The 23,783-nt window shown below is 41.5% G+C and overlaps 1 protein-coding gene, 1 long non-coding RNA gene and 1 pseudogene across 2 annotated transcripts; 2 read left to right on the plus strand and 1 right to left on the minus strand.

Annotated features, from left to right (window-relative positions):
• Positions 1-4,554: 4,554 nt before the first annotated feature.
• Positions 4,555-5,470, plus strand: LOC119913272 (annotated as a pseudogene).
• An 861-nt stretch (positions 5,471-6,331) lies between these two features.
• On the plus strand, positions 6,332-11,547 carry LOC119912015. Its single transcript, XM_038730987.1, has 5 exons — positions 6,332-6,346; positions 7,759-7,939; positions 9,536-9,865; positions 10,807-10,889; positions 11,009-11,547. Exons 1-5 carry the CDS (start codon positions 6,332-6,334, stop codon positions 11,126-11,128), a joined length of 729 nt encoding a protein of 242 aa, XP_038586915.1. The 3' UTR covers positions 11,129-11,547.
• An 8,366-nt stretch (positions 11,548-19,913) lies between these two features.
• On the minus strand, positions 19,914-21,624 carry LOC119913274. Its single transcript, XR_005446426.1, has 2 exons — positions 21,586-21,624; positions 19,914-20,231 (listed from the first exon to the last, which is right to left on the minus strand). It is a non-coding gene; the product is annotated as an uncharacterized LOC119913274 (long non-coding RNA).
• Positions 21,625-23,783: the final 2,159 nt, after the last annotated feature.

A 23,783-nucleotide genomic window follows, 5' to 3' on the forward strand; every position in this document is an offset into this window, starting at 1 on the left:
AATCTCTCAGCTCCTCTTCAGATTGGCGGTATAGGGCTACTGATAAACACCTCAGCATTCAAAGAGCTGACCCTGTTCAACAGATTATTAAAGTCCTCTTCCCTTCAGACTATTGCTTCACATCATCATTGGTCTCAAATGTGCAGTATGATGTTTTTCACAGTAGGATGTTCAGCCACGATATGCAGGATTCTTTCTGCCAAGTCAGACATCCTTCGGAAATTATTTTGGTGTTCTCACTGCACATGCTTCTTACATCGTTTACACAGCAGAGTCACCCATAAGCTTGAAACCCAGTCGTTAGCTTTCCCTGCAGCCTTTTACTTTCTGATTTACTCTCAGTCCTTACCCTGCTGTTTTAGGATGGGATTTTATCCAGGTAATCAGACGGAGATCCAGGGTCCTGCAATAGTGGTGAAAATCTGTTCTGCTGTTGCACACTCGGTTGTTGGGGAGGTTTGTTGCTTACTCTCCCTTTCACAGCTGTCCACATCTGTGTCCTACCAAGAACATGGGTTGAAGAGGCGCTCTGCCTGGATGATAATGCAGGACAGCCAGTCGCATCACAAATCTCAGGGCGCTGGGTTCTGCCTGTTACTCGTCCTCCCATTTCCCCAGGAAATGATTTACTCTTAGGCTTTGCACCAAGAGCGTTCCAGGGAGGACTCCCACTTTTAGATTTATTACCCAGTACACACAGGCCTCCTGCTTCTTTGTAGTCTTGTTGGTGCTAATTAGCCGTGTGTTAGCATGCTCTTGTTCACTGTTTTGGGTCCACGGTAAAGTGGTGTCATTCCCACATAGTCCATTCACTTCCACATTCACTTCTAACCTGTGGATCTTGGTTTCCAGCACTGCAATTTTCTGTAGAAGTCGTCTGTGGAGAAGGGGGGCATCTTGTTGCTAATTAGCATTAGCTATAACTCTAGTCACTGCAGTACATGCTAGTGCTATTGATAGGCCGCACTCGCGTAACACTAAGATCATAAAAGTATGGCAAGAGCCAACTTTATCTGACAGTCCCAGTGATTTAAAAGTATCCATGAGCTGCTGATTTCTAGCAGAAAAAAAGAGAGTTTAAGCAAAAGAATGCAAGGAGAAGCAAGAGCAAGCAGCAAAGCGTCTGCTCTGTATGAAAGCAGGAAGTTCAATGAGTCGAGCTGGTACTGTGCAGTGGGAAAGGAGCTTTTATCTCTGTTTCATCTTCTATTATCTCTCCAGACTCTGTCAGGCTGCTGGACGGGACTAGTCTGTGCTCAGGCAGACTGGAGGTGAAGTCTAACCAGTCTAACCAGTCTAACCAGTGGTGGTCCTCAGTGTGTGAAGCTGTCTTTGACCAGCAGGATGCAGAGGTGGTCTGTAGGGAGCTCGGCTGTGGGGCTCCTTCAGTCCTCCAGGGGGCGCTCTATGGAGAAGTGGAGGCTCCGATGTGGACCAAAGAGTTCCAGTGTGGAGGCCATGAGTCTGCTCTCCTGGACTGTAGAAGCTCAGGCTCAGCTAGAAACACCTGCTCACCTGGAAAAGCTGTTGGACTCACCTGCTCAGGTAGAAGAAGAGCTGCAGCTTTGATTTGGTTCCTTTCTGTTCTGATGAAACTCACTTTATTGTTTTACTGATGACTCTCTGGTTTCTGTTCAGAGCCTGTCAGGTTGGTGGGAGGAGCCAGTCGCTGTGCAGGAACACTGGAGGTGAAACATCAGGGAGACTGGAGACCAGTGAGTTACTCTGTCTGGACCCTGAAGACAGCAGCTGTTGTCTGTAGAGATCTGGACTGTGGCTCTGCTGTTTCTGTAGGACAGAGAATTGAGTCCTCAGACAGACCTGTGTGGTGGATCAGGTCTGACTGTGTTCAGTCTGGATCTGCTCTGAGGGAGTGTGCATCATCAGGTTCCTCTTCCTCCATCCTGGATCTCACCTGCTCAGGTAAGCCCCAGATGTATAAAGACGTGTTCTGTTGTTAATGATGAACTGATGTTGGAGTTGTGCTGAGTCCAGTTTGAATCACTGAATTGTTGTTTCATGACTTGTTTTTATTTTGTCTCTGGTGTCTTTATCTCTACTTCATCTTCTATTATATCTCCAGACTCTGTCAGGCTGCTGGACGGGACTAGTCTGTGCTCAGGCAGACTGGAGGTGAAGTCTAACCAGTCTAACCAGTCTAACCATTGGTGGTCCTTAGTGTGTGAAGCTGACTTTGACCAGCAGGATGCAGAGGTGGTCTGTAGGGAGCTCGGCTGTGGGGCTCCTTCAGTCCTCCAGGGGGCGCTCTATGGAGAAGTGGAGGCTCCGATGTGGACCAAAGAGTTCCAGTGTGGAGGCCATGAGTCTGCTCTCCTGGACTGTAGAAGCTCAGGCTCAGCTAGAAACACCTGCTCACCTGGAAAAGCTGTTGGACTCACCTGCTCAGGTAGAAGAGGAGCTGCAGCTTTGATTTGGTTCATTTCTCTTCTGATGAAACTCACTTTATTGTTTTACTGATGACTCTCTGGTTTCTGTTCAGAGCCTGTCAGGTTGGTGGGAGGAGCCAGTCGCTGTGCAGGAACACTGGAGCTGAAATATCAGGGAGACTGGAGACCAGTGAGATACTCTGTCTGGACCCTGATAGCAGCAGCTGTTGTCTGTAGAGATCTGGACTGTGGCTCTGCTGTTTCTGTAGGACAGAGAGAGGAGTCCTCAGTCAGACCTGTGTGGAGGATCAGCTCTGACTGTGTTCAGTCTGGATCTGCTCTGAGAGAGTGTGCATCATCATATTCCTCTTCCTCCATCCAGAATCTTACCTGCTCTGGTAAGCCCCAGATGTATAAAGACGTCTTCTTTTTTAATGATGAACTGGGGTTGGGCTAATAGACGATGCCGTCGTCCATCGCTGAAGTCGATGGTTGAGCAGACATCGTGATTGTAAAACCCCGCCCCCTGCCACAAAAATTTTAAATTTTTTACATAATAACACCATGTGAAAGCAGGTTTTAATCACCACAAACTATATTGTAAATTTTAAACATGCTTCGCATGGGGCGGCTGTGGCTCAGGAGGTAGAGCAGGTTGCCCGTTAATCGGGTCGGCGGTTCAATCCCTGGGGAGATACTGAACCCCGAATTGCCCCTGGCGGCTATTCCGCCAGTGTATGAGTGAGTGTGAATGTTAGTTTCCGTTTGAGCACTTAGGCTCAGTGTATGAATGTGTGTGACTGCAGATGTAGTGTAAAAGCGCTTTGAGTGGTCGAAAAGACTAGAAAGGCGCTATACAAGTACGGAGCATTTGCACCTTTCCATTGGCTTCTCTCAGAGTGTTCATGAACCGACTAACTGTTTTAACCACACCCTCGACCTTGTTTTGGTGTATGGTATTGAAATCAAACATTTAATAGTGTTCCCACAGAATCCGTCTTTATCCGACCACTGTTTGATAACTTTTGAGTTTGTATTGCTGAACTACACGCCACTGGGCAAAAATTTCTATACAAGATGTCTGTCTGATAGTGCTGTAGCTAAATTTAAGGATGCGATTCCATCAGCTCTAAATTCATTATCAAGTTACAAAGTAACAGAGGACTCCTATGCTAATTTCAGTCCCTCCCAAATTGATCATCTTGTTGATAGTGCTGCAGGCTTGCTGCGAATCACACTCGACTCTGTAACCCCTCTAAAAAAGAAAATACTAAAACAAAGACGGTTAGCTCCATGGTATAATACTAATTATAATACTGAAACTCGCAAATTAAAGCAAATATCGCACAAACTTGAGAGGAATTGGCGTTCCACCAAAGTGGAAAATTCTTGTTTAATTTGGCAAGATAGTCTTACAACTTATAGGAAGGTCCTCCGTAAAGCCAGAGCAGCGTACTACTCGTCATTAATAGAGGAAAATAGGATGTTTAGACTGTTTTGCTTCCCTCAATCTTTACCAACTAACTTCAATAATTTCTTCATCTAAACCATCAACCTGCCTCTTAGACCCCATCCCGACTAGGTTGCTTAAAGATGTTTTACCCTTAGTCAGCACCTTTATACTAGATATGGTCGATCTATCTTTATCAACAGGCTATGTACCACAGTACTTTAAAGTAGCTGTAATTAAACCTCTTCTGAAAAAGCCCAAACTTGATCCGGATGTTTTAGCCAACTATAGACCTATATCTAACCTTCCATTTCTCTCTAAGGTTCTGGAGAAAGCAGTTGCTAAACAGCTGTGTGACTTTCTACAGAGCAATAGTTTATTTGAGGATTTTCAGTCAGGATTTAGAGCTCATCATAGCACAGAGACAGCACTGGTGAAAATTACTAAGGACCTCCTTATTGCATCAGACAAAGGACTTGTCTCTGTACTGGTTTTATTAGATCTTAGTGCTGCATTTGATACCATTGACCATCAGATCCTATTGCAGAGACTGGAACATTTCATTGGCATTAAAGGAACCGCTCTAAGCTGGTTTAAGTCCTATTCATCAGATCGATTTCAGTTTGTACATGTTAACGGTGAGTCCTCCATGCATGCCAAAGTTAGTCATGGAGTTCCTCAAGGATCTGTCCGCGGCGACCAATCCTCTTCACTTTATATATGCTTCCTTTAGGCAATATTATCAGGAAACATTCCATAAGCTTTCATTGTTATGCAGATGATACTCAGTTATATCTATCGATCAAACCAGATGAAACTCATCAGTTAGCTAAACTTCAAATGTGCCTTCAGGATGTTAAAACCTGGATGACCTGTAATTTTCTAATGTTAAACTCAGATAAAACTGAAGTTATTGCTCTGGGGCCTAAGCACCTCCGTGACGCATTATCTAAAGATATAGTTTCCCTTGATGGCATCGCCCTGGCCTCCAGCACCACTGTGAGGAATCTTGGAGTTATCTTTGATCAGGACATGTCGTTTAAGTCTCACATTAAGCAAATTTCAAGGACCGCCTTTTTTCACCTACGTAATATTGCGAAAATCAGGAACATCCTGTCTAAAAATAATGCAGAAAAACTAGTTCATGCATTTGTTACTTCTAGGCTGGATTACTGCAATTCCTTATTATCAGGCTGCTCGAAAAAGTCCATTAAGACTCTTCAGCTCCATTAAGACTCTTCAGCTGATCCAGAATGCTGCAGCACGTGTTCTGACAGGAACCAGGAAAAGACATCATATTTCTCCTGTTTTAGCTTCTTTGCATTGGCTTCCAGTAAAATCCAGAATAGAATTTAAAATCATTCTTCTTATCTACAAAGCTCTTAATGGTCAGGCACCATCTTATCTTAAAGAGCTCATAGTACCTTACTACCCCACCAGAGCACTGCGCTCCCAGAATGCAGGGTTACTTGTGGTTCCTAGAGTCTCCAAAAGTAGACTAGGAGCCAGAGCGTTCAGCTATCAAGCTCCTCTCCTGTGGAACCAGGTTCCAGTTTGGGTTCAGGAGGCAGACACCATCTCCACATTTAAGAGTAGGCTTAAGACTTTCCTCTTTGATAAAGCTTATAGTTAGGGCTGGCTCAGGTGAGTCCTGAACCATCCCTTAGTTATGCTGCTATAGGCCTAGACTGCCGGGGGATTTCCCATGATGCACTGAGCTCCTCTCTCCTCTACTTTCTCTCCCTCTGTATGCAACCTTATCCCATTATTGCATGTTACTAACACAACTTCTCCCCTTTGCGGTAGTCTTGTGCTTTCTCGTCCCTCTCCTCTCTCCTATCACTTCCTGCAGGTTTTCTGGCTCTGGAGCTGTGGAGTCTGGATCTGTGGTTGCGGGTCACCTGCTGCCCCTGTGTTCCTGCTCGACACCCTCTGCTGCAACGACTATTGTTACTAGTCCTATTGTTATTATTGTTATTATAATCATTAACATTACGACTGTTACCATTAACACTACTATAAATATCTGTACCATTTTTCATAGCAACATCACCTTCACTGTCTGTACGTCTGTGTGTGTATATTGTGTAAGCTGCCTCTCTCTCTCTCTCTCTCTCTCTCTCCTTCCATCCCTCTCTTTCTCTCTCTCCCTCTCTCTGCCTCCCTCCCCTCTCTCTCTCTCTCTCTCTCTCTCCCTCTCTCTCCTTCACCCCAACCGATCGAGGCAGATGGCCGCCCACCCTGAGTCATGGTTCTGCTCGAGGTTTCTGCCTCTTAAAAGGAAGTTTTTCCTTGCCTCTGTCTCCTAGTGCTTGCTCTTGTTGGGAACTGTTGGGCTTCTGTAAATAGCATCACAGAGTACGGTCTAGACCTGATCTTTTATGAGAAGCGCTGTGAGATAACTGTTGTTGTGATTTGGCGCTATATAAATAAAATTGAAAATTGAATTGAACCTTCCTTGGAATTCTCTCCTCCCCACACACAGACACACAAGATGCCTAGACCTCAGGTAAACACACCGGCTTGCCCCACCTCTCTCTGTTTTACCCTCACCCGTCTACTCCACTTTCTCCATCAGCAGTAAGTTTCATGAAGTCGCCTAGAAGACTCAGAACTTGTCTTTTTTTACGTATGTTTCCACCAGAGACCCGTTATCACGGCAGCAGGTGAGCTGCTTGTGGGCTTGTTAATGACGCAGCCTATGAAACAACCTAAACCAACATCTGCACCCTGTGTGTTCTTTACCTGTTCCATACTTGTAAAATTTCCACTGCGACTTTGAATGTCATAGGCGACCAAGTTTTTAATTGAGTAAAGTCTGTACGAGTGAACACATGTACATAAGACTACAATATAGAAATGAACTTACTTTTATACTATGTTCATATTTTTGTTGTATTTCTATTATTGTTATTGTCATTAAATACAATAAATTAATTTGTTGATGTATAATACATATATTATTTATTATTGATTTGTCATTACTTTATGTAGTAAAATGTTTTTTCGTATGTTATTTTTTGTTTTGTTTTTACTTGACTAAAATACGTTTACTGATTATATCGATAGGTGGAGGTGTTAGTTAAGCCCATTTGGGTTTTTTGCTTCTTCCTGCACATTATATAGTTTGATAAAATTTTTATTTATTATTATGAGTAAAATTGTCATTTCTATGTATTTTTAACGGTACAAATGCAATAAAAAAAAACAACAACAAAAAAAACAGTTTTAATGTAGACATTGTCCGATGGAAATTTTGTACACATCGCCCAACCCTTTGCTGAACTGATGTTGGAGTTGTGCTGAGTCAAGTTTGAATCACCGAATTGTAGTTTCATGACATGTTTTTATTTTGTCTCTGCTGTCTTTATCTCTACTTCATCTTCTATTATCTCTCCAGACTCTGTCAGGCTGCTGGACGGGACTAGTCTGTGCTCAGGCAGACTGGAGGTGAAGTCTAACCAGTCTAACCAGTCTAACCAGTGGTGGTCCTCAGTGTGTGAAGCTGACTTTGACCAGCAGGATGCAGAGGTGGTCTGTAGGGAGCTCGGCTGTGGGGCTCCTTCAGTCCTCCAGGGGGCGCTCTATGGAGAAGTGGAGGCTCCGATGTGGACCAAAGAGTTCCAGTGTGGAGGCCATGAGTCTGCTCTCCTGGACTGTAGAAGCTCAGGCTCAGCTAGAAACACCTGCTCACCTGGAAAAGCTGTTGGACTCACCTGCTCAGGTAGAAGAGGAGCTGCAGCTTTGATTTGCTTCATTTCTGTTCTGATGAAACTCACTTTATTGTTTTACTGATGACTCTCTGGTTTCTGTTCAGAGCCTGTCAGGTTGGTGGGAGGAGCCAGTCGCTGTGCAGGAACACTGGAGGTGAAACATCAGGGAGACTGGAGACCAGTGAGTTACTCTGTCTGGATCCTGAAGACAGCAGCTGTTGTCTGTAGAGATCTGGACTGTGGCTCTGCTGTTTCTGTAGGACAGAGAGAGGAGTCCTCAGACAGACCTGTGTGGTGGATCTGGTCTGACTGTGTTCAGTCTGGATCTGCTCTGAAGGAGTGTGCATCATCAGATTCCTCTTCCTTCATCCTGGATCTCACCTGCTCAGGTAAGCCCATCAGTGACATCATCTATGACATCATGTATGACAGTAATGTCTCCAGTGTGTCCTCTCCTCTGTCTCAGTGTCTCAGTGGTTTCCATTGGACTGAACTGTAAAGTTCTCCAGGACAGTGACGTCCTAAAGTGTAGAGAGGTGGGCTTGTTTCTGGAAGCTTCACCTGACAGGACACACCTGGAGGAACCTGTCTGTCTGTCTGTCTCTGTGTTTGGGGACGTCCCACCAGGTGGATCCAGTCCCTCCTTTTACAGTCTGTCATCGCTCTGCTCCATGTTTGTTACTCGTGTCAGACCTGTGACATCACTTCCTTTTTCAGGGGCCATTTTGTTCCCTTTCACAAAAAAAAAAAGTTATTTACATCAACAATTCAATTGTTGGGTAAATCTCATTTAAACTTTTGAAGTTCACTTCTTTTACTAACCAAACGTCACAAACTGGCATGGGATGTGCACGGCCCAGGATTAAAACTGCTCAGAAGATCATTGGTACCCATCTCCCGAGCATCAGTGATATCGGTGAGGTGAGGTGCCTGCAGAGCCCAGAGGAGACTAAAGGACAGCACCCACCCAGCCACAGCCTGTTCACCCTGCTGCCTTCTGGGAAGAGACATAGAAGTTTCTGCTGCTGCACCACCAGACTGCAGAGCAGCTTTCCCCCCCAAGCTACCAGACTCTTAAACTCTAATTCATCCTCAGCACTATTATTTGACAGAACACTGGCGTTGAAATGTTGTACAAAACTCCATTATCATCCATAAAATGAGCGACTGCCCAAACTCCTTTAGATCTCCATTCATCGATGAACAAAGATTTCTATTAACCAAAATGTATCTGTTATTCCACACTGGTGTGTTGTGTGGTGTGATTATATATTAACTTCCTGTAGAGAAGGACTTGCTGATGGAAAGCAGAGAGTTTAACGGGTATTGAGCTGCAATCATAATCACACAGGAGAAAAAAATGTATTCCACACATTTTTTGAAAAATGGCATTGGAGACAAACCAAAAAGAAAGAGTTTAAGCATTTCAATTTCAAAACACTGTTCATGATATCAAAATCAGTCCCATTCATACCGCCATCTTCATAGTTTTAACCATGTCAGTCTTCCTTGTATAACGGAATTTATTTCTCCACATGAAGTTAAAATTGATTGTATTCACTGCTTTGATCATACTCACTGATATGGGTAAGGAGAAAGCCGGGTAAATGAGTCTGGACAAACTATCCGTTGTAGAGAGTAGAACCCTTCCTAAGATTGTGACGTCGCTCTGCAGCCACCTATTTAGAATTGACTTACATTTGTCTGATTCCACGTATTCATATAGCCAATTGTTCTTTTCCCTTTGGAAATAACAATTCCCAAGTATTTAACCTGCTTCTTAATTTTTATATTATGTAGTGACTGCAGAGGATAATCATGTAAGGTTATCACTTCACATTTATCTACGTTCAACTGTAAGCCTGAGGCCTTAGAAAACTGGCTGATCGTCTGTAACGCTAAAGGGATTCGATTTTCATCCTTTCAAAATAAAGTTGTGTCATGAACAGAGGGTGAATGAGACCTTTCATCATCTGTGTTTACAGACCTGCTGCTTCAGCCCAACATCTCTGTGTCCTCCTCCGTGAACGGGGTCTCCGAGGCCCAGCAGCAGGGGTTTCAGGTGTTCAGGGGCTCCACCTTCACCATCAGCTGCTCCATCCAGCCACAGTACCCAGGAGGCTCCTTCCAGCTCGCCTTCACCTCCTCCATCACGTCACACAACTACACCCAGCCAGCTGTCAATCACTCTGCCCACTTCCTGTTTCCTGCTGCAGAGCCCGCCCACCAAGGAAGCTACAGCTGTGTTTATCACCTCCATGTTTTTTCTCATGACTTCTCCTCTGAGAGCCGTCGGCTGTCTCTCACTGTCTCAGGTAAGCTGAAGCAGAGCAGCTGAAACGTCACACTGACTGTTTCCATGCAGCTTTGGAAAAGATGATCCGTCCAAACTGACTGAACACGATCAGCTGACAGTTTCCAAGGATGTTGTGTTTCTGACTGATTCTGTGACTGATGTCAGGTACGTCAGGTATGTCAGGTGGCCCTGAGGCCTCAACGCACTGGAAACTAAGGTAACATGTACGTTTTTGTGGCGTGGCCCTGCCATGCCCGGTGTGTTCGTCCCTTTTTAGATTCCCCTGGAAACAGTTTCCACTGTCTTCTGTGCTACTTGTAGTGTTTTTGTTGGTGTTTTTTTGTTGTTATATTTGTGGAATAACGAGGAGATCTGCTGTATGTTGACATCATTCTCACTGTCCTCACCACCCTCCTCCTCCCGAACAGGGAGCTAGCTAAACTAAGCAGTAAGACCTGCATCAGGGTCCTCCACCATGTCCCCACAGCCAGCACTAGCCGAAGCCATCTTGTCTCTGGGTTTTGCAGGTGGGAAAAGCAGGGGTCGGTTTTTGAAGCCACCGACACCCTGAAGCTCTGTTGCAGAGTTGTTAGCATGGAGCTGCTCACAGGAGTCAGTGAGCAAAACCTGGGCATGTTTAACTCCCACTCCAAGATGCAGAGATCCTAGTGTGGTAGGGAAATGTCCACAAGAGCCCACATATAAATTTTTATTTCTAAAAGCCAGAATCAGACACCAAGCCAAAGCCTGCTTAAATGTGATTGGTCCAGAACAAGAACGCTTCCAGTACCAAAACCTTGTCTCTTGCCTCCAGATTCTGCATTCAGATATCTTTTGATAGAGATTAATGATGGACTGAAGTGGTTTTGGGAGACTTCAGGTCACTACAGTTTGTGTTTAACAGGAGCTGATGGACTCATGATGTTGTGTGATGTGATGTCTGTCCATGTGTTTGATCAGATCCAACAGGTCTTCTCATCAAAGTGGTCGTCCTGCCGCTGACTCTGCTGTTGGTGATCGCTGCCCTTTGTTTCTACTATAAGGTACTGACACATGTCTGTTGTTTAGAGGACTGAGATGAAGCACTCGGTCTGTGTTTACTGACCTGAAGAAGAGGAGGAGTGATGCACTAACTCTCATGTGTGCTGTCATGTCTCTCCAGGCCAGCAGGGGGCAGAAGCCGGGCAGGCAGGAGGACACTGAGCTGGATTATTATATAGTAGGTGTTTCTGCAGCTGAAGGAGGGTCGACTGAAGAGGAAGGAGCTCAGGGAGCAGAGTAGGACCTCCAAGGAGCTCATCTCAGCTGCCTCACAACCCACCATCAGCTCAGTCAAGGATTTTACACTTTTGTACTGATGTTCCCTTTAAACAATACAGATGGAATTATTAGATTACATTATAAACTCTGTTTTTATTACTCTCAACAGGAAAAGAGCAAAACCAACAATGTGTTAGTCTTTTCAGACTTCCTGTCTGTGGCTTGCAGCTCCAAGCCCATTGGCTCCTACTGAAGACCTCAATCTTTAAAAGTCCTCACAAATACAGTTAAGACCAAATGTATTCATACCCATGCCAGATTTTGATTCATAGTGAATTTTCAAATTGCCAACAGGTTTCATTAGGCTGGCAATGACATAAACAAGTGACAAAGACAGCAAGATATTGTGTTAAAGATTTTAATAATAAATCTTTTAATTTGTACTGAAAATGTTATGTCTTCCTTTTGTTGCATCATGGTTAGCATCATCAATTCCTCAACAGTCTGAAACAATTACCGCTCAATCTCTAATCTACCTTTCCTCAATAAAATCCTGGAAAGACCTGTGGCTGCCCAGCACCATGTGTTCCACCATTAAGTATTTGAACCCCTCCAATCACAAATTACCTTCTCATTTCTGTGGACAGCGTTCTCATCAGTATACTCATTTTCTTTTACCTCTCTGAAGCATTCAACACTATCTCACACATCCTCATTCTTCACAGCCTCAGAACTTATTAGCCTTACTGGCACAGCGCTCTCCTGGTTCCTGTCCCATCTCTTCAACAGGAAACAATATATCACCTTCAAAGACTTCAGCTCCACGTTGGCGCCAGTTAAAAATGGTTTTCCCCAGGGATCTGTACTTGGTGGAGCCCTTCTTTTCAATATCTACATGCTACCCCTTGGCTAGATGACATGGACTTTATTTCCACTGCTATGCTGATGACACACAACTGTACATCAGCAACCAACCCTCAACCCAGCTCCCAGCCGTGCCACTTGTTAACTACCTGCAAGACACAAAGACTTGCACAATTGCTAACTTCCTCAAACTCAACAATAATTAAACTAAACTCATGGTGGTGGCTCCAGAGTCGCTGCTGAAGAAGGCTGGCAACATCCTCCTGGAGGTAGATGGCTGCGCCATCTCTGCATCCCCTTAAGTCTGAAACCTGGGAGTCATCCTGGACTCACCCTTTCATTCCAGTCTCACATCAAAAACATCACCTAATCTGCCTTCTACTATCTCAGAACATTTCCAGGCTCCGGCCCTCACTCTCTGACTCTGTGGATGAGACTCTCATTGTATTTTTCATTACTGCAGTGGTGTACTCTTTGGTGTGCCCTGCAAAGCCCTCTACAGGCTCCAATAACTCAGCTGCTACAGTTTTAACATGCACTAAATTCTGGCAGCACATCACCCCTACCCTACTGCTGCTTCACTGGTTGCCAGTCAGGTCCTGCGTCACTTACAAAATCCTCTTCCTCACCTAAAAATACTATTTTTTTATTTATTTAAATTATTGATTTTCTCCACCCGTACATCCAACAGAGATATCTGCAGTCCTGTGACAAAGATCTGCTTGCTGTCCCCCATTCCAGACTATGGTATTCTGGGGACCGATCCTTCTGTGTTGCTGCCCCCACACTCTGGAACAAACTCCCACTTGAGATCCACACTGCCCCTTCCTTGTGCATGCTTGAAAAGCATCCAAAAGTAAACCTGGGTTCCAAGTTCACGGAAGTCTTCAGGCCTTAAACACAACTCTCATACACCCCCTTTTTTGTTGGGTACCTTGAAAAGCGCAATATAAATTATTATAAATTATTAGTATTATTATTTTGTCCAATGTTTCATATCCCATTAAAATGTCCTCCAGTAATCAATGGCAAAACAGTCACAACAATTAAACGGTTTTTATATTTGCTAATAAGCTTTTTGCATGTCTCTACTGGGATTTTGGACCACTCCTCTTTTGCGATGATCTCCAGGTTTTTGAGGTTGGAAGACCTCCTTTCCATCACTCATGTCTTTAGTTCCCACCACAGATTCTCCATTTCCATTTCTTGACCACTTTGGCTGTATGTTTGGGATCATTGTCTTGTTGGAAGATCCAACGCTGCCCAAGGCCAAGTTTTTCTGCAGACTGCCTGATGTTTTCCTGTAGAATCTCAATATAGTCCTCTTAATAATATAAATAATGCTATTTACTTTGACAAGGTTGCCTGGCCCATTGGGTCAAAAGCATTTTCTTTCTTTCACCAAATAAAAGCCACGTCCTTGTGTCCAAACAACTCAGTCTTTGTCTCATCCGACCACAGAACTGATGACCAAAAGCTTTCTTCTTTGTCCAGTTGAGCTTTTGTGTCTTGTCTTGTGGTTGGCGTGCATAGAGACCAGCCTTGTGCAGTGTCTGCTGGATTGTCTGAGATGTTGGTACCACAGTTGCTCAGATTCATCAGGACAGCCTTGGTGGTGATTCTTACTGGCCTCTCACACCCAAGGCCTTTAGGAATCCTTGGGTATAGCTTAATAATTACAACAATTATTACTAGTGGTCACTTTGTTATTAAATGTTTAATTATTTCTTATGAGTTAGTTAAATCAATCAGTCAGTCTCAAATCTGAGGGTCAGTTCTTTGTACAGTGACCTGGATCACTAAATAGTACACACACACACACACACACACACACACACTCTTGTGTTCCAAGTGAGTATTTATTAATTAACTAAAGTGAATACAAGTGAGGGTAAATGGATATCATCAACACGGCCACATGGTGTGCGCTCACTGGATTTTAGTTGTATTAGTAGAACAATAAAGCCTTAAACTGAAAAGACATCCCAGGTCAAAAAGAAGTGCTCTTAAAGGTACTGAAAATATACTTGAAATTCACATAGTATGCTTATAGTACATTCATGCTTCTAACATGCTTACTACAAGTATATTACAGATATATTCTGCTGACCTTTAACATACTTCTGAAAAGTACTTTGAATAATTTGGTAATAAATATATACTAAATTAAACTTTTAATAAATATGCTTAAATAAAAATATATTTTTACAACATTTTAGTCTATTTATTAAAAATATATTATTTAACTGTTATACCTGTGTTTATGTAAATACTGTTTAGGTGTACTTTGTGGAAGTACATTGTTAAACAATTACACTTTTAGTGGGTTAAAAATATATTTATGCCAAACATGCTTCATTGTGTAGGCTACTGCAAAATATTGTAATTATTTATGTAATTGCCACATGTTTCAGCCATGTTTCCAGTGGTATGATTTTTAAAAGCATATTATTTCCTTTTTTTTTCATTTATTTTCCTTCTTTTAATTTAGTTTAATCAGGTAAATAGCTAGTTGAGATAAGACCTCTTTCATAAAGGTAACCGGGCCTAGAAGGAAGCAGCACATGTTGTTAACTTAACAAACAACAACATATTGAAATAAGCATACTTTAAATCATATTGTAGTTATACATGTTTCTGTTTGTAAACAGTAAACACTTGTACACAGGGCGGAAGTGTGCCCCCGCCCAGCCCACTAGCGCAGTGCATTCAGTAGGACTAATCAAAATCAAGGTTTTCAAATCAAGTCCTCTTCACGAAAGTTGCTTACTGTTGCTGAGAGAGGGAAGCTATTTCTGGCCAGAAATTATTTTGTTTCTCTGGTTCTTTTGTTTTACTTTACTGACTCGGATTTGGAAGGTGGACACCTCAGACATAATAAGAAAAGAACTCAGAGGAGAAGAATATCCAGTCAGCTCCCTGCAGAAGTTAAATGTGAAAAGAGCTAAAGAGGCGCGACTGGCAAGTTACAAGCAGGAGAGGACAGACGCAGATAACGTTAACGAAAGTTGAGCTCACTTTGGGTTTGACAATATTTTCCTTGGTGGATAGCTCTGATGTGCATTAGCTAATGCTAGCACGTGGATTAATATATTTGTTAGCATTTTTCAACAACTTTTGTCTGCCTTAAACAGTGTTGGGAGTAACGTGTTACAAAAAAACGCAATTAACGTTACAGTAGTTTATTGCTTTTTGCTGTAAGGCAATTTTTAATGTTACTAAAATTTCGGTAATATACAGTCTCAGTAACCTGTTGCTGGAATTTGATGCATGAGATTTTAACCAGGCAGGTCTGTGCATGTGTGTGTGAGAGGCCACAATTCTGCTTTTGCACTGTTAAAATGACCAGTAAGGTCTTTATCAGAGTAATAATGCAACCAATATGTTGCTGTCTGTGTGCTAGGTTCACATTTTTAAAGTCTACCTGAATACTCACATGTCCATGTTTACAGTAAGTTATTGGTCATTGTAATCATTATTATTCCTGCCCATAATGTCTGTAAGTCTGAAGCTACTATAAATCATCAGCTAAGCATCAGTGTTAGACTATTCAAAAGTGCATATCCTCAAGGTTTTTTCTCTTCACTGCAACCATGGAGGGGGAATCATTACAGTGACCAATAACTCTGTTATAACAGCAGTGTTAAAGCGTACATGCATATGTGAGACTTGTTTTAAGACGCGCTTGAAATAATGTTTTTATGTACTGCAATGCCTGAACACACGATATAATAGCATGTGATGTCATGTAAAATACTGCTCAACTTCATGTCCATTTGTATGGTCATAGATACTGTATTCAACTAGAAAATTAAATAAAGAATATTAATAAAGGTTTGCTATAAGAATAGAATTACAGTGTTTATAATGATACGCAAATGAAGAACTAAACTAGGTGGAAGTACTGGCCTGACTGAATATTTACTATATCTCATTTGCAACTGCATTTCTTTTCTTTTAGAGCTTCCTGGGGTCGTCGCCTCACTCAGATGGCTTAGAGGCCGCGAAAACCTCAAAGAACCAGCTGGACCCTCACAAGCTCCATGTGCTCATAGGTATGTCTGGCTCCTGCACACCATCACTGTTTTTGCTCTCATTACATGTCAGCGGGGTCAGACTATATAAACAAATATTCTTGTGAAAAAATAATTTTATTTAAAATATTGTTATACATTAAGTAATTGGCTACTTTTGTACTTCACTAATTGACTGCTGTGTTAATGTGAAATGACATGTAGACAGAACAGTTTTTAAGCAAGTCTGTATGTTTGTATTATTTGTTGTACCTGTTTAATAACATTTTATCATACACTGCTCCTTGGCTGAATGCACAGTAGAGTTTATGTGATGTTTTTGATCACGTTGTAATGGAAGAACCGAGCGTTTACTGGCACGGGTCCCTTGTGGAAAACCATTTCACCTCAGTGTTTCCCACACATAGGCTTAACTTGGGCTGGCCGCCCAGGTAGATTAACAGCCGCCCAAGTAAATTTGGCGACCCATGCGTGAGCTTACTATGAGCTTAGAACAATGATCAGGCAAAAGGTGGTTGCAACTTTGTGCAGCCAGAGAAAAACAAACGCCTTGCTCCCGCGGGGTAATGTTATGTCATGGTGATGTGACATCACGGTGACGTTTTGCAGCGCCAGGTGTTGTGACAAATTCTGCCTGCCTGCCGAGAATTAGATGCACCTCGCGTGTGGTAACGCCCTTTTATGCTGAGAACAGAGGTGGGCTCAAATCTCGGCAGGTAAATTAGTCTACATCATCTGTTCTGCCAAATTGTGCATCCAGCTGTATAGGACATTTTAAGACACTTTGCTGTGCTCATTGATCAACTGCGGTTACCACATATTAAGTGCTAAATCAAAAAGGAAGGCTGCTTCTACTAACTGTAGCTAATAAAATATCAATATCGAATCATTTACCATTTGCTGTCAAAGTTGCATGTTTGGTACCCTGTAGACCTGTGTTTGAATCTGGGCAGGGTGACGGCGCTCGCCTTTGGCCGCATATGGTGTCAGAAGTGGGACGGCTCGCCGAGAGGCCGTCTGAACCGGGCCCAGAGTCCGAACCGTATGAGGGACCCCCGTGGGTAACATTAATGATGGGATGTGTATAGTGTACTTTTCAGTAATACTGATCATCATTTTACTGATTTTATTTTCATTTGAAGGTATTTTGGTCAAGATGTGATACATGCTGCTGTACCTTTTATGTACACAAAATTATTTTTTTTTAGTTTTCTGCGTGTGTGTGTGTTGTAAAATACTATTTTCTAACTGATTTTTATTATTATGCTAAATGGGCATTTTGCAAATTATTTTTAATGCATTAATAATGAATTATTCTCATACTGAATGGTTTCATAAAGCAGCTTCCTGAGATATTAATAGTGGCTCTTGGAGTATACTAGTAATAAATTACTAATATGCTGAAATGCTAATAAAAATGTTGAGGGAACACATTTAAAATATATTTAAACTGTTCTTCAAGTGTAGCACAAAAGGGTATTTTAAGTTAAAATTTAAAAAGTATATTTAAATTACAGTAAAGGTACTTAAAATAGGTCCATTTTAACACAACTAATTATATTAAAATATATTGCAACTATCTTAAAGTTGACTTTAAGTATTGAATATTGTAAGAAATAACACATTTATTATACACTTAAAATATGATAAGTGCATCCAAAAAAGTGCTAATTAAGTATATTTCTTTATCACTTGGGATTTACCTGATTTTCTAAATGTTTGCATCTGCCCAGCTCTGTGACTGTGACAAGCCTCAGAAACCAGGCGCTCTTCTGTGTAACTGAATCATTTCAGTTAATGAAGCAAATGCAGGTTACAGGCTGGTTAAGTTATGAAAGTATGAATGGAAAATGTAGCATTCTAAAAAAGTAGATTACTGGCCTACAGAAAATACTGGAGTGAAGAGTAAAAGTAGAGTTTTAAAAAAGGAACGTGAAAAGGTGCCAATTACTCTCTTTATTTTATTTATTTATAACTTAGAACAAGTTCCTACCTGTCCTGCAGCAGGAGTCCTCACTGCTGTCTTCAGGTAGGCTGTAAGTAACAGCAGCACAAAAGAAACGTAATGTTGAGGCACTTAGCTTCACCTGCCTCGAGCAAACTCTTTTTTTTCTCCCTTAACATTTCAGCACCACCTTTTCCTTGTGTCACATGTTTTCTATAGGCTACATTATTTTTGTCCGCCTGTCAACCGTTTAATCACGTCTGATGCGGAGTGAGTGTGTGATTGATTGATTCATTGATTGATTAGTCATTCAAACCGCCTCGGCTATGAGCCAACTCCGAAATGGCCGGAAAAAGGGGGGGGGACATAGATTTTGCCATATAAAATGGCTCAAACGTATATGCCGTTTTCACATTTGTACTTTTGGTACATAGACTTTGCATTTATAGGTGATTATAATGCTCTCTCATGGTAGAACTTGCAAGACAATTTCAAATGGTATAGAAACTTACATTTTCTCAAAAGTTCGCAACAATTTCAATAGGTATGAATAATTTTGGACTTGGAATTTTAAGTACAAATTTTTGTAAAAAGAAAAAACCATAGAAATAGTTATCATCAATATCTCTAACACAATATCTTACTGTCTTTGTCACTTGTTTCTGTCATTTCCAGCCAGATGAAACCTATTGGTAAAATTTTAATTTGGGTACGAATAATTTTGGGCTTAATAGTTTCATTTTCAAACTAAGTATCGGGGTACAAACATCCAGCACAATTCGAAACCAAATACTGCTATTTATGTCTCTGACAGAATCTATGTATTAACTCTCACCATAAATATACACTTCTTCTATATGTCTTTACAGGTAGCCTACATTTGGGAGAAGTGCTGTGAGCCGAGTGAAATAGAAAGAGGCCTATAGTTATTGTTAGGGTGGGGTGTCAAGTAAGACATGAAACAAACAGAAGATGTGAAACATTAGTCAAGTACTTTTCTGGCAAAAAATACAGATATTATATAAACAAAAGTATAGTGATTACTGTGGCCACCCCTTGTCTTAAACACATGTGCTGTGTACACACGTGGCAGAAATGAGTGCAACATGCTGTAAGTTACCATTTCAGCACAACTGAAGGTTACTGATCTTACAAAGTCTAATGCTCTTCCTCCTCCCTTCCCTTTCTCTGTACTCACTAACCAAAGTATCTGCAGCTACTGTGCGGACTGTACTGTGTCCATGTTTCAAAGAAATTTGGATGTTTATACTTTATACTATACTACTATATTTAAGTTATTTGTTGGATAATTATTTTTTCAGATGCAGATTCAGTTTGAGATCATTTGATATCATTTATATTGTGATCTGTCAACATATAATAAAGTTTGTGAAATAAGAAAATGTCTTGTCTTCTTTACAGACTCATTCACTACTATTAGTAAAGGTTTTTTATAAACCCTTTGTGGTAACATGATATCTTTGTAATACCACAGGTCCCGTACTAGTAAAATTAAAAAAGACCAAAACCTAAAAAATAAAGTGTCGTGGAAATTATATTCCTGGTGAGGGGCTGAGCAAATAATTGAGTTACAACAAACCGTTGTCTTTGAAGAATTTATTTAACAAAAGAGAATAAACAGAGAAGTACTACAACACTAATCAGCTGGACCAGAGGTTCTGTCTCCTAAGACAGTCCCTAACTTCTGGCCCCAAGCAAAGGGAAGCATCATCGTTTACACAGTCTAGGTTTCTATGTTTTGGGGAACAGAGATCCTCTCTCGGCCCTGAATGATCATTCCAGGAGAGGAACAACAAGAGGAAAGCACCAAAACAATCTCACAGCTCTGACCTAAACCCTGGTATGTGGACAGACGTATAGAAGTATAGCAGAGGAAAGGTTAAGGATAAAAACACAATACATAATAATAATAATAGTAAAAAATTAAATGTAAGAGGACACAATTTTCTGCTATAACATAAAGCACTTTATTCATGGCCGATGAAATAGAAACTTAAATTGGGTATTTATAATGCACGAAGTAGCAAAGCCATAACATTTATACAAAAACTGTCCAGATCATGTCCCATCTGGGTCACAGTGGTCATCATGACGCATCTTCCTGGGGATGCTTAGATTTTCCTGATGCTGCTGACCGCTGGTTTGTCTTCAGGCCTTTGCTTGACTGAAGCATGACAGACTCCGGACCCAGAGTCCAGCAGGTGAGTCTGGTGGGTCCGGGAACACCTCAAACATGAGTTTCTTCAGGTCACTCGGATGATCTGTAAAACACGAAAGAGTCACTGTTACTTTCAAACCAAACTCCAGAGTGGAAGAGGCGCAGTCCATCCTGAGTGACAGCCAGTGCGCTGCAGCAGCACCAACCGGAGTGCCAGCATTTGTATTTAAACTCAAACTTAGTATTTCTTGTTTGCTTGCTGGAATTCATAATTATTGGTGGTTGAACTGTGGGTTTTGTAATGAGCACTGACTGTAATGAACTTTGTGTTTATTGCCATCAGTAGGTACCTGATTATTTTTTCACTCCATGACTTGACACTTAAATTAACTTTCAGAGAAATTATGTGATACTTCTCCACTACTCACCCAGCAACCCATTTTACTGTCCCTTTCTAATCTGCATCCAATAAGGCTGACAGATAAAGTAAAACTCTATATTCATGTAGGGCTGCACATAACAATTATTTTTAGAATAGATTAATCTAACGATTACTTTTTCAATTAGTCGATTAATCTAATGAATGATTTTTGTGTATTCTAAAGGGGAAAATGTAGCCTATTAGTTGATTAATATAACAATTTATCCAAAATAAATATCAAAAACTAATTAATTAAAAAATATCAGTATTTTATTCAGTCATCCTTAGATAATGGTTATAGTAGCATATCTCAAAATTAATACAATTTCCACGTCACTGATGTGTTGTGATAATAACAGACATTAATTAGGCTAATTTACCTAAAACCTTAAATGTTTCTGACCTGGATGTATATCAACATAGAGTAATGCAGTATGATAATCAAACGTATTTCTGCATCAAGGAAAACAACTGAAACGATTCACAGACTGTACAGACAGTCAAAGACTGACAGTCTGTGATGTTGAATTCAGCGATGACCTTACAGTGTTGCGACTGCTCCTAAAATGACTCACTAAACAGAATTAACATGAGTTCAACAGCTAAGTATAAACTTGTACTTGAATAGGAGTCCTCTGCTGTCTTCTGTCAGCCTGGCAGGAAACACCTCTGCTGGCCTGTCTGCAAGAAACACTTCGATATCATCTCGAGATCATTGTCACCAATACTAGTATTGCAGTAATGTGAAGTATATCTCTGAATGAGAATGGGTTTGACACTGTCCAGCAGGACACTGATGTTACAGCTTTCGGGTATAAGCGAGTTAACGTTTTTTGCACGTGCCATGCATCGACCAGGTAAACTTACATAGGCTACTGCAGCAACAGACACACATACAGGCAACGGCGTGTGGGCTTAATGTCACAATACACAACAGAAACAGTTAGCCACATTAGCTGCAGAATAGGCTGACGCCAAGTTCAACAGGCAAGTGTTCAAAAAACAGAAAAGCTACATAAAAAATGGCACAACTTACAGGTTCCAAGTTTGAAGTCGGTATAGATCCATCCTTGAGTGTTCGGTTGATAGATTTCATTTGGTTGTGAAGTTACCGCCCAGTGTTGTGTGATGGTAGATACACAACTGAACCATGAGAACCTGAAGTGGCCTTCCAACTGAAGAGGAAGTGAGGTCATAACTGAGGACCCGCCTTGACGAGAGGACTGACAGATTGCATTTTCATTTTCATTGATGTCCCTTGGAAAGCTGCTTGTAAATGTAAATGCAATGCAATAGACTGGGGGCGCTGTTTCACTAATCGCATTTGAATAAAGTCCACTATAGAGCAGGTTAAGTCTTTGAAAATGTAATGTCTAATGCTGTTCTCATTTTCATTGTCACATAGTTACAAAATGGCATTTTAAAGTAACACTATGTAACATTTGCTCTCGGGGTCCCCCTACAGTTGGGAAACAGTATTGTCTTCTACTACTGCGCAGCGCTGACTTAACATGATGCATGCTGGACTTAAAATAAGGCTGGCTGGTTAGTAGACAAGCGATACCATCTTGAGCTCTCGCGGGTTCTCACGTCTTCGGCAGACTCCCTGGCTCTGCACGCCCAATTTTTCAGTTTTTTATTTGGAAAAAAGGTTTGAAATATCCAATAAATTTCGTTCCACTTCATAATTGTGTCCCACTTGTTGTTGATTCTTCACAAAAAATTACAGTTTTATATCTTTATGTTTGAAGCCTGAAATGTGGCAAAAGGTCGAAAAGTTCAAGGGGGCCGAATACTTTCGCAAGGCACTGTAGCTGAAAGTTCTCGATTATTCAACACAAAACTGTTTTTTGAAAATCCATGAAGCAATGAGCATTTGGATGACCGTATAGCTATGCTACTCAAATCAGAATCCGAATTCTCCACAGAGTCAGACACTCCTCCTCCTCCAACACACAACTATTGTGTGTAGTACACACATACGCACATGCACACAACGAAAGCCAAAACTGTTTGCTTACCCATTCCAATACAAGGCCAGTTCCCAGAGATTTCATTTCAACCTGAAATGGTGGTCTTCCTGGGCATTTTTCCAAAGTAATTTGGTCTGAAAAGGTACATACTTTCATAGGAAATTGCAGAAATTAAGTAAGCAGCTTCAGGTTGTCAAGGTAGGCGATGCAGGCCTTCTTTCCAACCAGGTCATTTTCAACTTTCAGATGGTCTGGCACATCGGACATCTGATCGTCGGTGGGGTTGGGAACAGCTACATCAAGCACGGTCTCGTCCATGGATATTTCTGGAAGCTGCTCAATATTCCCGACCTTTGATGCTGCACCACCAAACTCTGCATAAAAAGGCAAAATATGAACAGGTCTTAGATTTTTTAGTAGTGGAAAGTAACTACTACTACAAGTACAACCCTACAATATACTGATTGTGCATGAATGAAGCTAGTGAATATAACATACCGTAGTTGAAGAAAAGCATTGAATTCCTCATCAGAGCTGTCCCCATCCTCACAGAATCTTTGGTCTGTCCAGTTCTCATCCATTTCAATACTGTACATAAACACACATAAGCATAAGTGTGAAAGACATATCAATAACACAAAATGAAAACCGAGTCATTAGACAGACTTACATGCTCTCCCATCTGGAGAGTCATGCTGCTCTTCTTCCTCTACAACATCCAGAGATCGCATGCTGCAGATGAGTAAAATAGAGTTAGACGATAACAGTATAGATAAGAAGACATAGTGGGAAAAAGTAAATGAGCATTTAGTCCACATTAGTTCAAGCAAAAAACATTCATTCACTGTCTCAGATAAACTAAGAAGGCACAGAGCACAAACTGTTTCACCGTTGTTGGTGGCAGGCGTCACTCGCCTACAGCACTCAACACTCCTCAAACTGTTCCATTACACTCATGTGCAATTTGTCTGTGCCAGTAACAAATGGGCCAGTAGGTGAATGGCACAATAAGCAAATTCAGTTCTGTCAGAATCGGGTCTGCACAAGGGTCTACTTCACACATTTACTTTGCTTTACTTTAATTTGAATCAAGTTCAAACACGACTGTTATATGAGTGTTGCCGAAAAGACTGAAAACCAGAGGCTCACACCACCAACTCCAAGGAATATAGCCTTCTGCTATAAAAACTCACCTGGCCTCTAATATAGCGACCTCTTCTTCCAGTATTTGTGCTCCTTAAATGAGAAATTCACCCCTGAA

Source organism: Micropterus salmoides, unplaced genomic scaffold, assembly GCF_014851395.1.
Source record: "Micropterus salmoides isolate LMB-PRFRI ecotype aquatic unplaced genomic scaffold, ASM1485139v1 Ms_hic_scaffold_2, whole genome shotgun sequence".
Lineage (NCBI taxonomy): Eukaryota > Metazoa > Chordata > Actinopteri > Centrarchiformes > Centrarchidae > Micropterus > Micropterus salmoides.